The 15,290-nt window shown below is 48.0% G+C and overlaps 2 protein-coding genes across 3 annotated transcripts; both read right to left on the reverse strand.

Annotated features, from left to right (window-relative positions):
* Positions 1 to 873: 873 nt before the first annotated feature.
* On the reverse strand, positions 874 to 5,205 carry LOC142501447 (perilipin-3-like). Of its 2 annotated transcripts, none has more exons than XM_075611383.1 (8): positions 5,060 to 5,205; positions 4,631 to 4,714; positions 4,183 to 4,378; positions 3,792 to 3,874; positions 2,848 to 3,112; positions 2,451 to 2,587; positions 1,912 to 2,037; positions 874 to 1,542 (listed from the first exon to the last, which is right to left on the reverse strand). In XM_075611383.1, the coding sequence occupies exons 2-8, from the start codon at positions 4,682 to 4,684 to the stop codon at positions 1,177 to 1,179; spliced, it is 1,227 nt and encodes a 408-aa protein (XP_075467498.1). In that variant the 5' UTR covers positions 4,685 to 4,714; positions 5,060 to 5,205; the 3' UTR covers positions 874 to 1,176. The 2 variants fall into 2 exon arrangements, with proteins under 2 accessions (XP_075467498.1, XP_075467497.1); XM_075611382.1 differs by having other exon boundaries at positions 2,388 to 2,587.
* A 2,030-nt stretch (positions 5,206 to 7,235) lies between these two features.
* Positions 7,236 to 11,343, reverse strand: LRG1 (leucine rich alpha-2-glycoprotein 1). Its single transcript, XM_075611384.1, has 2 exons — positions 11,178 to 11,343; positions 7,236 to 9,077 (listed from the first exon to the last, which is right to left on the reverse strand). The coding sequence occupies exon 2, from the start codon at positions 9,073 to 9,075 to the stop codon at positions 7,975 to 7,977; it is 1,101 nt and encodes a 366-aa protein (XP_075467499.1). The 5' UTR covers positions 9,076 to 9,077; positions 11,178 to 11,343; the 3' UTR covers positions 7,236 to 7,974.
* Between the last annotated feature and the right edge of the window lie 3,947 nt (positions 11,344 to 15,290).

Consider the following 15,290-nt stretch of genomic DNA (forward strand, 5'->3'; position numbering starts at 1 on the left):
AAAAAACAAAAACATCTGTGCCACTTTAGAGATGCTCATACACCCAGTGTTCCGAGCTCTGCAGAGAGAAAGGGTGCAGATCTGCATACTACAGAAAGAGCTGGCAGCTGAACACCAAAAAAAACACGGAAGGATTATTGGCCCAACGAGATGGCGGTTGAGGGAGGAGAAAAGGCAAGAGGATCAGTCTCACCACTCCTGAAACTGGAGAAGGATGGACATCTAGACAGATCTGCAGGCCTCCATCAGCCAAGGAAAGAGTGCCACCAGATGATTTTAGTTGCTAGGAGCACAGCAGCATTACACTTGACCAATTATTCCCTCCAATGTGTGCATGGGGAGGGACAGGCAGTGCTCGGCCTCATCACAGGATGCAGTGAGCAGGCCACGAGAACCACATTTAAGGGGGAAAAGGCAATTAGTAAACTGACCAATGTGATCACGCATTTAATAGGTACAGTTGGGATTTAACAGGCAGGAAGGGTTTGTTTTTGTAGGGTTGCCAAGATGTCAGAATATAGGCCAGCCTGCCGATGCTAGTAGCCAGTTACTACGGTCAGTGACGAGCCCATGTTGAATGGTGTGCTGCCCCCAACTTTCGAGCTTCCAAAAAGCTTTTGACCACTTTTCTAGAATTCCAGCAAAATTACTTCTCATTAATCTCCAATGCTACAGTTTCCCCATCTCATACAAGGCAGCTCTACCACCAATAGTTATAGATCCAGCTTTTCAACATAAATGTCCTGTATAGCGCATACAGAGCAAACCCAGCTCCTATTTGCTCTACATTTCCCTCATTCACTAGCATCCCACACGATCACTTGCACCTGTGGTGCTGTATCCATGATAACCCAATAACCAGAAAGTCGAAGATTAAATGCAGTACAAGATTTTATTGTCATCATGACCCCCTATCTCCCCATACAAAAAGAGATAGAAACAGGTCTGATACAAAAATTACATTCACACACCCTACAACTGCCCCAGGTAAGCATGTTAACCATCTCAATGAGTTACTGGCTGTGCCACTGGAGGTTAATTTCCAGGACATCCCCTCTTTGTTAATTCTGTTAGTAATGGGGCACAACTGATGTTAAAAGTTTTAACTGCGGTCCAGGGCAGAGTTAGCCAATTAAGTGCAAGCTTTAGTCAACACCAGACAGGAGCGAGGATCCCTTACTGAGGGGTCTCCACTGGCTTGTCGTCAGGGGTCTCTGGACGCTCCACCAGCTGAGGGGCAAAGGGTCCCACCAGCCATGTCAGGGGTGTTGAGGCCACCACATACGTGAGGAGCTCATCCACATGGTCCCGGACCTTTGACGCACGCTCCCTGCTTTGGGCCAGAATGGTGGCAGACAGGTCTCCGAAGGAGTGCGCAGTGGTGAAGGAGGTGTGGAGATCATCCACGTTCTGTCGTAGCTGCTGCATGCGATCCTGGATGTGCGAGGGGAGACCCTGTGCTCCTGACACCAAAGTCAGGCACGTGGTCTGTAGCTGCTGCGTCAGGCTGCGAGCCATGGAGAGTGCGCGGAACTCCAGGGGCTGTAAGAGAAGAAACAAGGATGTCACACTGGGGGTCTCATCCCACTGAGGACAGAGTCCTGCATCACTAGCTGGCACTGCCCAGGAAAAAAAAAAAAAAAAAAAAAGAACTAAGATATGCAGAGATACTCCATATTACTATGCATAAAGAGGAAGGTACGAGGTGCTCCTCCAGAGTAGGGGTGTAGCAAAAGTTCCCATATGCAAATCAGTAAGGCGTTGGATGAGGCATCTTACAGAAAAGAACATCATAGGTCATACTCTGGGTAGTGCATCCATGGAACTCCTCAACATCTCAGTAGATGTCAGAGGCAAATACAGGTACAGAACTAGGTAGGGCAATTCTGTAAAGGTTTTGTCCCCACACACCTCTGTCTGTGCAGTCACCTCCATCCCGTCAGCAGTCTCACTTCCTGGCTGTTTGCGGCTCCACTCTAACCACAGCTGCTGTAGCTTCTCCTGCCCACCTTGCACACTCTGCCTGGCCATCTCGATCTGCATAGGGAGTGGGGAGACGTTAGGAGTCTGCATATACTACCAAGTTCTTACTTTACACGCCAGGGTATATATACTGCAGTGATGTACAATACACAGATGTGTCAATGTTGGTGCTTTGCTCAGCAGATGAAGCAGGGCTAATTTCAGGGACAGGAGTCAGTTTTAGAATCAGTCTCGGGGGCCAGAATGGAAAGAGGAGGAGGAGGGGGGGGGGGTGTGATTTAGGAGAAGCTCAGTGATTAAGTGAGGAGGAAACATGTAATAGCAGCTTTGAGCACCACAGAAAAACTCAGCACCACTGTGATAGAAACTCAGGGTACATTTGGACAGGGGCGAATGGTTCCTACCAGGTCAATGGTTTGGTGCAGCTGAGTCAATGCCTCCTGCGTGGTGTGTCGGGCGTTCCTCACCTTGCCAAGAGAGTGTTGGTATGCACGGTGACGCAGCCTGGAGGACAGGGAGCCCAGGCGCACAAAGTAGCTCTGCTGCTCTTTCTGCTGTTGTATGGTGGCCACCTCAAACCCCTCCACCGAGGCGGCCAGTTGGGCTGTGGGGCAGGAGGATGGTCAAAACCCCAAGAGCAGAGGCAAGGAAAGCCTGCCCACGAGGGGTACAGAGCAGGGGAAGTTCCCCCAGCCCAGAAAATAAAGAGCCCCTCCAACTACTGAGGGGGAAACGGCAAAGTCAGGACCCCAACCAAAGGAGACACCCCTCAAAAGTAGTGAATCCAACCCCCACCCAGGAAACAGAATCAAAGACCCCACAGTAAAGGGTTAAACCTCCTGGAAAGACACACACACTCCTCACCCAGCTCCTCATCTGTCATGGGCAGAAAATGATCCACCCACTCCTCTGATTTCCCCAAAACAGTGTCCACACTGCTGGTCACCAGCTGTCCCACACGTGTCCCCATGACCGATGTCACCGCCGCTCTAGTCATATCCACGCTGCCCTGCATAGCCCCCCGTGCCAGGCCTACCATGCTTGACACCGTGCCAGTCACCGTGTGACTCATTGCGTCACGCGCCCCTGTCATGGTGCTGGTCACCAGCTCCTTTGTGTCAGACATTACCTGTGGAGAGATGTGACAGTGACTGTTAGCTATCCTGGCTAGGACATCAATGGCCATGTAATTACCTACATGACAACGCTTTCATTCACGTGGGTAACCCTTTCACTGAATCGTCTACAAGAACCACAAGGTTGAGCAGCGTATCTATGGTTTATACCATAATTCACTTTGCATACATATACATATTATTTACCAGTCACATACATTGTCACTTTGTATGGTCACATCATTTACCATAGGAACGTCAACTAACCGGGCGCTCGACACCTATACCAGGGGTCTCCAAACTCTGTCCTCAAGGGCTGCCAACAGGCCGGCTTTTATGGATATCCCTGCTTCAGCACAGAGGGCTCAGTTTTTGACCGAGCCACCTGTGTTGAAACAGGGATATCCATAAAAGCCGGCCTGTTGGCGGCTCTTGAGGACAGAGTTTGGAGACCCCTGACCTATACTGCCAGAGGGGCCCCAGGAGGTGAAGGGGTTACTTGATATCGCTAATCAGCATCAATGGTAAAATAAGTGAGAGCAGATGCAACTCCCCCTCCCCCAACATGCAAATGCACTGAGATGTTAACAGCCAATGATTGATAAACCGAAGTGATTAGACGAATCTTCCCAGTGTTTGCTAGATCAGCGTCACCTCCGCCCCCCTCCCCGTCACAGACAGGTGTGATCTTACTTTTTCGGTGGGCTGCTGCAGAATGGGGAGCTTTGACTCTAGCGTGTCCAGACCCTTACAGGCCATCTCGTTAGCAGTGGCAACTAGAGGAAAGAACATGTTACAGGAGGGAGGAGGGAGGGGCAAGTATTCCCCAACCTGCCCCTCAGGCCTGATTGCTTCTTCCTCCTTCCTCCCGCGCTTTTTAGATCTGTGTGCTCACCCTCCCCCCACGGGACCAGAGAGGGGACGTCCCTTGTGTCCTTGGAATTCTCACAGACATGTGGCCAAGAGCCCAGACTGTGCAAGGTCAGAAACAACGAATCAGAGGGGCGGGAGAAGGTCACTATATTTATTACAGGCTGACCAATGTCTTCTCCACTGTCCTCACCCCCTCACCCTGGTAACTCACTCTGCGGCTCCAGCCTGGTCAGTAGGGGCTGTGCACCGGTCACTGCGACCCCAGTCAGGGTAATGGCCCCCTTCTCAGCCACATCACACACACTTCGGATATACGGGTGACTGTCCTTGGTTGAGCTGTACACAGCACTGACCATACTGCAGGCCGAGCTTACCAGAGGAAAGCTGGACACCCTGGTCACCACACTCTGCGGGGTGGGAGACACGTATATATATATTTAATCATATACAAATAGGATTATTACATACCCCACAATGTACATACAGACCCTCCAGTGTATATGTGAAGATGTACACACCATGCACTGCAGGAAAAGGCAGAATGACCATGTACATAAACATGGAGGTTATCCAGCTATACACACTTAAATAGTTAGGATTGGCATGTCCTAAGGCACCATGTAAGCATTCACCCCAGGGTACCTTATTGCCCCCCTCACCTGCTGCTCGGGCATCTCCTCCATGGGGGAAGGTGCATCTTTGCTTTCTGACATGGTACAGGTGACTCACAGCTGGAACTTCACCTGAGGGGCAAAGAGCAGAGCCACGGGGAGAAAGGGGGGGGGGGGGGTGAACCACACATATCCAATATCTCTTTACAGATATCACTCCCCGAACAGTGCGATTACTCCAACCAAACCCCCCTACCCCAACCAACCACCAAACCACCCCACTGCGATTACTCCAACCAACCACCAAACCACCCCACTGCGATTACTCCAACCACCAAACTACCCCCACCCGTCTCCAAACACCCCCGTCTCCAAACACCCCCGTCTCCAAACACCCCCGTCTCTAAACACCAAACTAACTCCAACCGGCCCACTGCCTCTGTGACTGTCCCAATCGCACCATAACCACCCCATTACCGTGCCTCGGTCCTCCGCGCAGTGTGTTTGGATCTTGCCCCGTATTCGACTATTTAAAGGGATCCGGTGACGTATAGTGGGCGGGCTTAGGTTACGCAGCGGATAAGGGGTGGGGCCAGGGAATGGGCGGTGCCTGTGTGGAATTGTGTGTGTGTGTGTGTGTGTGTAATAGTGCTACAGGAGGGTGAGAGGAGAAACACTGACACGTGTGGGAGAGACACTGACACGTGTGGGAGAGACACTGACACATGTGGGAGAGACACATTATTATCACTACTTGTTCTAAGTAATATATTACCACTCTGCATGTTAATATATATAATCCATAATCAGTTTGTGTTATATATAGTATACGATCACTGCATTATACATATATATATAATAATAATAATATATAATATCATATATAATAATCATATATATATATATAATAATATCATATATAATAATATGACGTGATAGTATATTATATGTAATAAGTAGTGATAATATATATATATAGATATATATATATATATATATATATATATATATATATATATATATATCTATATATATATATTATCACTACTTATTACATATAATATACTATCACGTCATATTATTATATATGATATTATCACAGCATGCTATTATATATAATATGTTATCACAGCATGATATAATATATTACCTCTGCGTGTTATTATATATAATATATTATCACTCTGCATGTTATATATAATTTATTATCACTGCGTGTTATTATATATAAGATATTATCACTCTATATGTTATATATGATATATTGTCACTGCATGTTATTATATATTATATATTATCACTGCGTGTGTGTGTGTGTGTGTGTGTGTATATATTTTTTTTTTTTATCCACAACTCAATTAGACTGTAAGCTCCTCGGGGCAGGGACTCCTCTTCCTTAATGTTACTTTTATGTCTGAAGCACTTATTCCCATGACCTGTTATTTATATTATCTGTTAATTATTTGATTACCACATGTATTACCACTGTGAAGCGCTATGTACATTAATGGCGCTATATAAATAAAGACATACAATACAATACAATACAACTCCCCCCCTCCCCCCGCACCCTCCACAGCATCCCCTTTGCCCTCCATGCTGTTACTTGTCACCATTTTATTACCCTTCCAATTTCTTCAAACATCCCTTTGTCACTGCACCTAATCTAAATCTCTGTTTTTTTCTGGTTTCCAAACCCCTGTTTTAGCCATAGATTCCTTTGTAAACCAGCATTATCAACCTGAGGAAGAGAGAAGAACTCGAAAGTTTGTCCTATCACATAAATTGTTAGTCCAAATAAAAAAGGTATCACCTAATACTGAAGAACTCATTTATTCTGCACTATATATATATACAGGCATATAAAAACTCTATAATGTTGTATTGTATCACAACTGCTATAGATACATATGCAAAAGGATGCCAGTGTATCACTCAGGTCCAAACTATGATAAATCAACAGTAAGGACCTTTATTCTATAAGTTTTATTCCCTGATGAAGTAGAGCCCATCTATGAAACGCGTAGGATCCCTGTCCCTTTTAGTCAATATCTGACTTTAAAGCGATTTCTCTACACCACCATTCAGCCGGTCTGACTCACCGATTGGTTGCTTTACCAGTGACGAGTCTAGTGCCGTCAGCGGCTGTAACGTAGAGACACAGGAGTTTGGTTCAGTCTGTATGCCAGGTGAGTAGGAGCTTTTCCCTACAAACATATGAGACCTATTACGGACATTACGCAGCCGTGAGGAACGGTTACCTACCGTAAACCATTGATCGAGAGCCAGGAGAAATAGGACGTCCACCTCCACAGACGAAGGAGCGGATTCTCATGCTGGCGATCGGAGGAGAGCAGCTGTGCGCCGTATGGTAACATGAACCTGACATGTAACGCTTGATATGACTTTATTGGATGTACGTGCAATACTTACCGTCATCACATTGTTCATTTAATATAATTTATTACATAATGAGAGTTGTGCGCTGTCTTTTGTTTCTTCTATCAGCTATACAAGATGTTGAGCCATCTTTCCTGACTGGCAGCAGACTCTCTGGTTGTATATTAATAAGTCACTTTTTCACTTGAATTATGTATTATTTAATAATACACTGATAATATTCACATTTAAAATTCACGAATATTCACAGACATTGAAGGGTGCATCACAATTTATTATTGTATTTTCCTATTATAGGGTTATAATCACAATTGTTTGCACAGAATTGTTCACTTTTGTTGCTTTTGCACGTTATCACCCTGCATGTTTTTATATTTCTCTGCATCATTATATCCCTCTGCATGTTAATCTATCACTTTGCGTGTTACTATATTGCACTTTATTATTATTATTATTATTATATACTTCTGCAGTTTACTATAGCGCTGTGTATATTGTATCGGGACCCCTACAAGGTGTCACAGCGACCGAAGGGTACCCGCGCAGGATGACCGTGTTTATGTACTGTATATTTGTAGTGAGCTTCTTGCCTGGGCGATTTCACCAGCAACAAAGGAAAGGGCTCTTTACAGTAAGGGTCAGTAAAAACGTGGAATTCATTACCCATGGAGACTGTGTGATGGCAGATACAATAGATTTGTTCAAAAAAAGGTTGGATATCTTTTTAGATGGGAAAGGTATACAGGGATATACCAAATAAGTATACATGGGAAGGATGTTGATCCAGGGATTAATCCGATTGCCAATTCTTGGAGTCAGGAAGGAATTAATTTTTCCCCTAATGAGATATCATTGGATGAGATGTCACTGGGGTTTTTTGTTTGCCTTCCTCTGGATCAATAAGTAAGTATAGATATAGGATAAAGTATCTGTCGTCTAAATTGAGCATAGGTTGAACTTGATGGATGTACGTCTTTTTTCAACCTCATCTACTATGTAACTATGGGGGTCTTCATATAGGGCTTTTTCTGTATGGTGGTCTTCCACTCTGGCTCATCACCTGGGGTCTCTGGGCAGCTCCTGCGCAGATCCTCCTCTTGCAACTGTACAAGGGTAACGTTCCTGAGTGCTACAGGCCCGGCGCACCGTGTGCTGCCTGTGCTGTAGAGCACAGCCCGGTGTTGTGTCACCCAGCTATGCAGGGACAGCAGGTGACAGTCACATTGCCAGGGGTTGCCGGAGAGGTCTAGCGCCTGCTCCACGCTCCCCCCTAACCCCGGCGCCTCCTCCAGCAGCCCAGCAGGGAGCGTGCGCAGCGCGTTCTCCGACACGTCCAGGGTGTGCAGGAGGGGCAGTGGGCGCAGGAGCCCGGCGGGCAGGGAGCGCAGCGAGTTGTGCGACAGGAACAGGTACTGCAGGTGGGGGGAGTGCGCGAAGAGCGTAGGGGGCAGTGAAGAGAGCGCGTTCCCTTCCAAGTGCAGGCGCTGGAGTCTGTGCGGGCCCCGGAGCAGCAGGGGCGGCAGCTCGCGCAGCTGGTTATAGGAGAGGTCCAGGCTCTGCAGGCTGCGGAGCGATGAGAAGCTGTCCGGGTGCAGAGCCGAGAGGCGGTTTCGGGACACGTCCAGCCACACCAGCCCCTCCAGCACGGTAGTCACGGGGGGCCACAGCTCCGTCAAGAGGTTCCCACTGAGTACCAGTGAGCGCATGGAGGGGGTGTCCCGGAACAGCCGGGGGGGCAGAGTCTGTAGGAGGTTGTTGGTGAGGTCCAGGGTGTGCAGCCGCCCCAGGGGCGTGAAAAGTCTGCTGGGGAGGGAGCGCAGGGCGTTGTTGGAGAGATGCAGCTCCTCCAGGAGAGACAGCCCGGAGAGAGCGTCTGGGCAGAGAGCGCTGATATTGGTGAATTCCACAGAGATGGTGATGGTGGAGAGAGGGAGAGGGCTGGGGAAGGAAGACAGCTCTGGGGAGGTGCAGACCACGGAGATATTGGGGGAAGAGGTGCAGTTGCAAAGTGAGGGGCAAGGGGCTACTGACCCCAACACGCAGGGCAGAGAGCCCCACAGAGCAAGCAGGATAGACACCCAACTGAGAGACATCCCTGAAAGAGTAGAGAAGATACGACAAGGGTGTGAGACACATACTGACTAACTGTCTGTATTTCTCTGCCTGCATCAGTCTCTCTATCTGTGGCTCTGTCTATAAGAACCAGTAGTGGTACTGTGGCATACCTCTTGGGGAACTCCATTTTCAAGATCCACACACAAGGCTGCGTCCACGCTAGCGCTGAGCATGCGGCACTTGCCAAGTTTAGTTCCTGCAATTTAAATTGTCCCGTCCCTGCTCACGCGGTGCGCGCGGTCATTTGTGGGCACGCACGCTCTCTCAAGCTTGGTGCTTGGGGAGACAAGAAAAGTGACTTTGAAGCGCGCTCAACATGCCCCCAATGCCCCCACGTGCGCGCGCTTGCAAAATAGACAGGACACTCGGCGCTCATGCTTGGAGAGCTGGTGACATTATCGCTCTCAAGCATGAGCGCGGTCAGCGCCAGCGGGGCCGCAGCCTAAGGCTAAGGCCCCGGTCACGGCGCTGTAATGCGCGCCCGCGCTTTTGGCTGCGCGTTCCGGTGATTCCCCGGTCTGCAGCTCACTGCAGGAGCAGAGACCGGGGGGGGGGGGGGCGTGGCGGAGGAGTGACGGGGGCGCGGCCATGACGTCACCCGGCAGGTTTGCCCTCATTGGCTGAACCGCCGGGGGCGTGCCTAGCCGCTCGACGCGAGTTCCTGCTCTCAATTCTATTGAGAGCAGGAGTAGCTCTCGCGCGAGCGCTGCGGCCCCCCCTCGAAGCGGGCCCGGCGCCTTTGCGGGGAGGGCTCTCGTGTAGCAGGCAGCGGGGGCAAGGCCTAAGGCTTTGGTCCCGCTGCGTCCGGCGGCGCGCGCGGACACGTGCGCGTTCCTCACCAGCAGGGGTATCCTTTCCTAGCCGGTCCCAGTTCCCCCTCGCTGCATGGCTCACAACGCGCTGTGACGCGTCAGCCGCCAGGGGATGCAAGAAAATTGTGATCCCGAGCGGTGACGCGTCACGTGGTGCGCTGATGAGCCTATCAGCGGCGGGGGCGGGAGCTGTCAGACAGCTTCCTCCACAAGGTAGGGGGTGGTGTGTGTGTGTGTCAGCGTGTGTGAGGAGGGCATTTGTGGGGGAAGGGGGAGGGAGCGGAAGCTGCTTACCTTCCAGCAGCCCGCAGCAGCTCCCTCCTGCAGCCCGGGAGACCGAGCCCGTGGAGGGAGGGGGGGGGGGGAGTAGCGGGTCCCTCCGCTCAAACCACCCCCCCCCCCCCGGCTCCCTACAGACCGAATATCGTTGTCTGTGCCTGTCAGCGCGCTGCCTGTCTGCAGTGCGGGCGCGCTGACTGAGGGAGCGGGGCCTTAGCCTAAGAATTATAGTTTGAGCAGAAAAAAATAAGCACATTTCTGGAGGTGTTAATTCTGTTCTGGCCAGAGCAACAATTACAGGACAGAATAAAGGAAAGGTAGCACTCACACAGCTCTCCGTTTTGTGATAATTTCCCCCAGAATCAGGCTCTCCAGTCCATATGTGGAAGTACCTTTTATCTTTTTATTGTGCAGCATGCAATCCAAAACATGCCGTTTCAAGCCTTCAGGGTAGGGGGGCTCAACTCCAGTCCCCAAGACCCCCCACAGCAGGTCAGGTTTCCACCGAGTCACTGATTGAGCCACCCTGTGCTGAAGCAGGGTTATCCTGAAAACCTGACCTGTTGAGGAGTCTTGAGCACTGGAATTGAGCACCCCTGTTTTAAGGGGTTTCGTTTTCAGGTGACTGAGTCAGTCAGAGGTTTGAAACGTCATGTTTTGCTTTGCATGCGCCATAATGAAGAGTAAAAGGTCCTTCAACATATGGATGGGAGAGTCTGATTCTGACGAAAATGGTCAAAACGGTGAGTTGAGAGAGTTCCCCTTTATCCAAGAGGTTTAGGCACAAATGGTACTGACCGTTTGACTATGAATTCACATTAGTGAAAGTGTGGGAATGTATATAAAAATCAGTGACACCATCCCTCTGGCAGTCTCTTCCCAGTCTCCTCTGTCTTTCCCCCTCCCTGGCAGTCTCTGTCTCCCTCTCTTTCAGTGGCACTCTCTCCCTCTATCTCACTGTCAGTCTCTTCTCTGTCTCCCTCTCTTACCTGCGCTCAGATCCTGGATATCTCAGGCTGAGTTGTTTGTCTCGTCTTCGCCTTTTATACGTTGTCAGTCCTTTCCACCGCCCTCATGGGGGGGATGGGTTTCAGATTGGAGGGGGGGTATTTATATTAGTGGGGGTGTGGGGAGTACATTGTGTCATATCTGGGATTTGCGCTGATATTTCCTGGATTATAAAGTCAAGTTGTGAAATGTTCAGTGTTGTGAAACAGGAGAAGGGTGAGGGGGAGAATTCTCCAGCAACTGTAAGTGAGGGAGGGAAGGGGGGGGGGGACAAGAGGGAAGGGGAGGTGGGGGGAGGCAGGCAGTAACATCGCTGGGCCAATCGCCCGCGACGCACTGACGTCAAAGTCACGGCGCCGACGTCATGGCGCCGTGATGTTGACGCTGCTTCGCGCTGATTGGATGTTTTCAGCCGACAGCGCGCTGAAAAACAGCTTGGCTGTCGGCTGAAAAATCCAACTCCTCCGCACGCCTGCGGACGCTCGCGTGAGCCCCCTCTCAAGGCATCCTCATTGAGGATGCCGGGGCTCAGCGCGGAGCGTCCGCACGCCTCAGCACTGCTTGTCCTTCTATGGACTCAGCCTAACTCCTGTTATTGCTACATATAACTCCTATTACTATGTAGCCCCTACTACATATATATGTATGTGGCCAATACAGCATTAATCTGCTCCACCTATCACATGATGCAATAAGGAATGAAATACTGTCCCTGATCTGCCTGGCAACACATGACAGGAGATATGTGATTGGATAAGAAGAAAAACAGAGAGAATCTGGAGACCAACTGTCAGTCTGATAGACAGAGACAAAGATAGGTAGTGACAGTCTCAGAGACAGCCCAGGTGACAGTGAGATGGGGTTAAGAGGAACAGCCTGACACCCACAGAGGTGAAAGGAGGCTGGTGGGAGAGAGAAAGTGAGAGACAGATAGCAAGAACCCATTCACAGAGGAGAAGAGAGATCCAGATACTTGCCTGGCTGTTAAAGCAGAACAGGATAACAGACAACCGGGAGGTCTTTCCTGCAACCTTCGAGTATCCTTTGTGTATTACACACACACCTCACAAATGTGTCACCCATAACAGGCTCACAACGTAGCTACACGCCATTTTGAGATAAGAGCTCTAACGCAGTGCTGGCAATAATATTGGCCTAAGTGTCTTCCTCATTGGACACCGGGTCTAATATAAGGGACAATAGCGCAGCGGTCTCAATTATTGTGTATTGCATATGTGTATATATAGTGTGTTAAGTATACAGTGTTTTCTTAAGAGCTGCCGGGTTAAGGTTGCCCAGGGGTCATAAAGGACCAGTTATTATATACACAAGTCTCATCTGGTTTTATTCAAGGGTTCCAATGATGGCGTACTAAGGGAAGACAGACTGTGGAAATGGAGGGGTTACTTTGGAGGCACTGCTAGGATTTCATTTTTTTTTTTTTTTTTAAATATTAGTGATAAATAGCTAACCCTCCATTAATAACTCGGTAAATTACCAAAACCATGAGACATCATTTTGGCATTGTCCCGTACCTCCATTTTGTATAAAAGGAGGTTCTTGATCAGCCACATGGAGACACATATCCAACCGCGCCCCCACGGCGGATGTGGGTTGAATTATCATTAAAATGAGTGCGTCATTTTTCACGATTGGTGTACCATGGAAGGCCTACATATAAAGTATTTTGGCCCTAGTGTTCCTGACCGCGCCCCGCTAGTAGATAAGGTAAAATAATTCCTATCAAAAGGAAAACCCAGAATGAGTTTCAAAATGGACTATGCTCGGTGGCTCCAATACCTCCCATAGAAAATTACCCCACAACACCTGAAACTCTTATAATGGCCATGGGACAGTTAGTAGAAAAATATATGTAGTTATGGATAGCTATTACAGGTGATTTAAGGATTTTCTCAGGAATAGTGTGCACCCCGATGAGAGAAGACGACTTCGAGAGCTGGATGGACCAGGCCACTCAAATGGTACAAAAATGATGAGGAACTGATCAAGATAAGAACGTTTTGGTCGCAGAGAACCTTAAAGGACCAGCACTAGCTAGTATAAGAGCAGCTGGAGAGGTTAGGATGAGTCACGCCTGCTGATTATCGGAGGGTACTGGAGAGTATATTTGGAGCTGCGGAGAGTGGGGAAGATGTTTACTTCCGGTTTTGAGGGATGCACCAGCAGGGCAGAGAGAGATTATCTGAGTTTTTACGGCGACTGGAAATGGCCCTGTAGAGTGTCCCACCCGATGACATGACTCTGTATCTCGGTCTACGAGAACGGAAAAAGAACCCACTAAATTCTTGGAACATCTCAAGGACGTACGGGATGAGAAGGAACAAGTTGCCCTAAACCTCAACGTATAAAGTCCATGAAGAGTACACTGATGAGAGGTCGCTGGGAACCGGCAGTGAACAATACTGAAGCATGATCTGGGGAAGGTGAGTCCTGTCGACCGGAGATACTGTGGAGGAAGTCGAGTCCAAATTCGGAGGAGAGCTACTGGAAGGAGTGGAAAAGTACATGGCTTCAATGCGAGTAGAGGAGATACCAGGGGTCATAATGCACCAGTTATTACATACACAAGTCTCATTTGGTTTTATTCAAGGGGTCCAATTATGGTGTACTAAGGGAGGATGGACTCAGGTCCCCCAATAGCACATATAGACTGTGAAAATAGCGGGTTACAACTCTATATAACCCCTTCCTATAACACCTCCTATTACTCCATATAACCTCTCCGTATAACTTCTCCTATTGTTCCATATAACCTGTTCCTATAACTCCTCCTATTACTCCATATAACCTCTCCCTATAACTCTGCCTAATACTCCATATAACCGCTCCCTATAACTCCTCCTATTGCTCCATATAACCGCTCTCTATAACTCCTCCTATTACTTCATATAACCGCTCCCTATAACTAGTATTGCTCCATATAACCGCTCCCTATAACTCCTCCTATTACTCCATATAACCTCTCCCTATAACTCATCCTATTGCTCCATATAACTCCTATTGCTCCATATAACCGCTCCCTATAACTCCTCCTATTACTCCATATAACCGCTCCCTATAACTCCTCCTTTTGCTCCATATAACCGCTCCCTATAACTCCTCCTATTGCTCCATAGTTACATAGTAGATGAGGTTGAAAAAAGACTTACGTCAATCAAGTTCAACCTATGCTAAATTTAGACAACAGATACTTTATCCTATATCTATACTTCCTTATTGATTCAGAGGAAGGCAAACAAAAAAACACAGTGTCATATCATCCAATGATATCTCATTAGGGGAAAAATAAATTCCTTCCTGACTCCAAGAATTGGCAATCGGATTAATCCCTGGATCAACATTCTTCCCCTGTATACTTATTTGGTATATCCCTGTATACCTTTTCTTTCTAAAAAGATGTCCAACCTTTTTTTGAACAAATGTATTGTATCTGCCATCACAGTCTCCATGGGTAATGAATTCCACATTTTAACTGCCGTTACTTTAAAGAACCCTTTCCTTTGTTTTCTGGTGAAATCTCCTTTCCTCCAACCTAAAGGGATGCCCCTGAGTCCTTTGTACGGCCATTTGAAAGCTCCTTTTACTGTCCCCGAATATATTTGTATATAGTTATCATATCCCCTCTTAGACGCCTCTTTTCTAATGTAAATAAATCTAATTTAGCTAGCCTCTCATAAGTTAGATTGTCCATCCCCTTTATTAATTTGGTGGCTCTTCTCTGCACTCTCTAGTTCCATAATGTCTTTTCTAAGGAGTGGTGTCCAAAATTGTACTCCATATTCAAGGTGTGGTCTTACTAAAGCTTTGTAAAGGGGCATAATTACGTTTACTTCCCTTCCATCCATTGCCCATTTGATGCAAGATAAGATCTTGTTTGCCTTTGCAGCTACTGCATCACTCTGGGCACTATTGCTGTGTACAAGCACTCCTAAATCCTTCTCCATCAAGGATTCCCCCAATTTATCCCCATTTAATTTGTAAGTCGCCTGTTTATTCTTGCTTCCCAAATGCATAACCTTACATTTATCTGTATTAAACCTCATCTGCCATTTACCTGCCCACGTTTCCAGTCT

This window comes from Ascaphus truei, chromosome 8 (assembly GCF_040206685.1).
Source record: "Ascaphus truei isolate aAscTru1 chromosome 8, aAscTru1.hap1, whole genome shotgun sequence".
Taxonomy (NCBI): domain Eukaryota; kingdom Metazoa; phylum Chordata; class Amphibia; order Anura; family Ascaphidae; genus Ascaphus; species Ascaphus truei.

Excerpts from the sequence above, each read along its gene's own strand:
- LOC142501447 (XM_075611382.1), bottom strand. The coding sequence starts at position 4,684 with ATGTCAGAAAGCAAAGATGCACCTTCCCCCATGGAGGAGATGCCCGAG. Across the intron at positions 2,038-2,387 it reads TGCACCAAACCATTGACCTG|ATCGAGATGGCCAGGCAGAG; the intron begins GTAGGAACCATT and ends CTCCCTATGCAG. Across the intron at positions 1,543-1,911 it reads AGGTGACTGCACAGACAGAG|CCCCTGGAGTTCCGCGCACT; the intron begins GTGTGTGGGGAC and ends CTTCTCTTACAG.
- LRG1 (XM_075611384.1), bottom strand. The coding sequence starts at position 9,075 with ATGTCTCTCAGTTGGGTGTCTATCCTGCTTGCTCTGTGGGGCTCTCTG.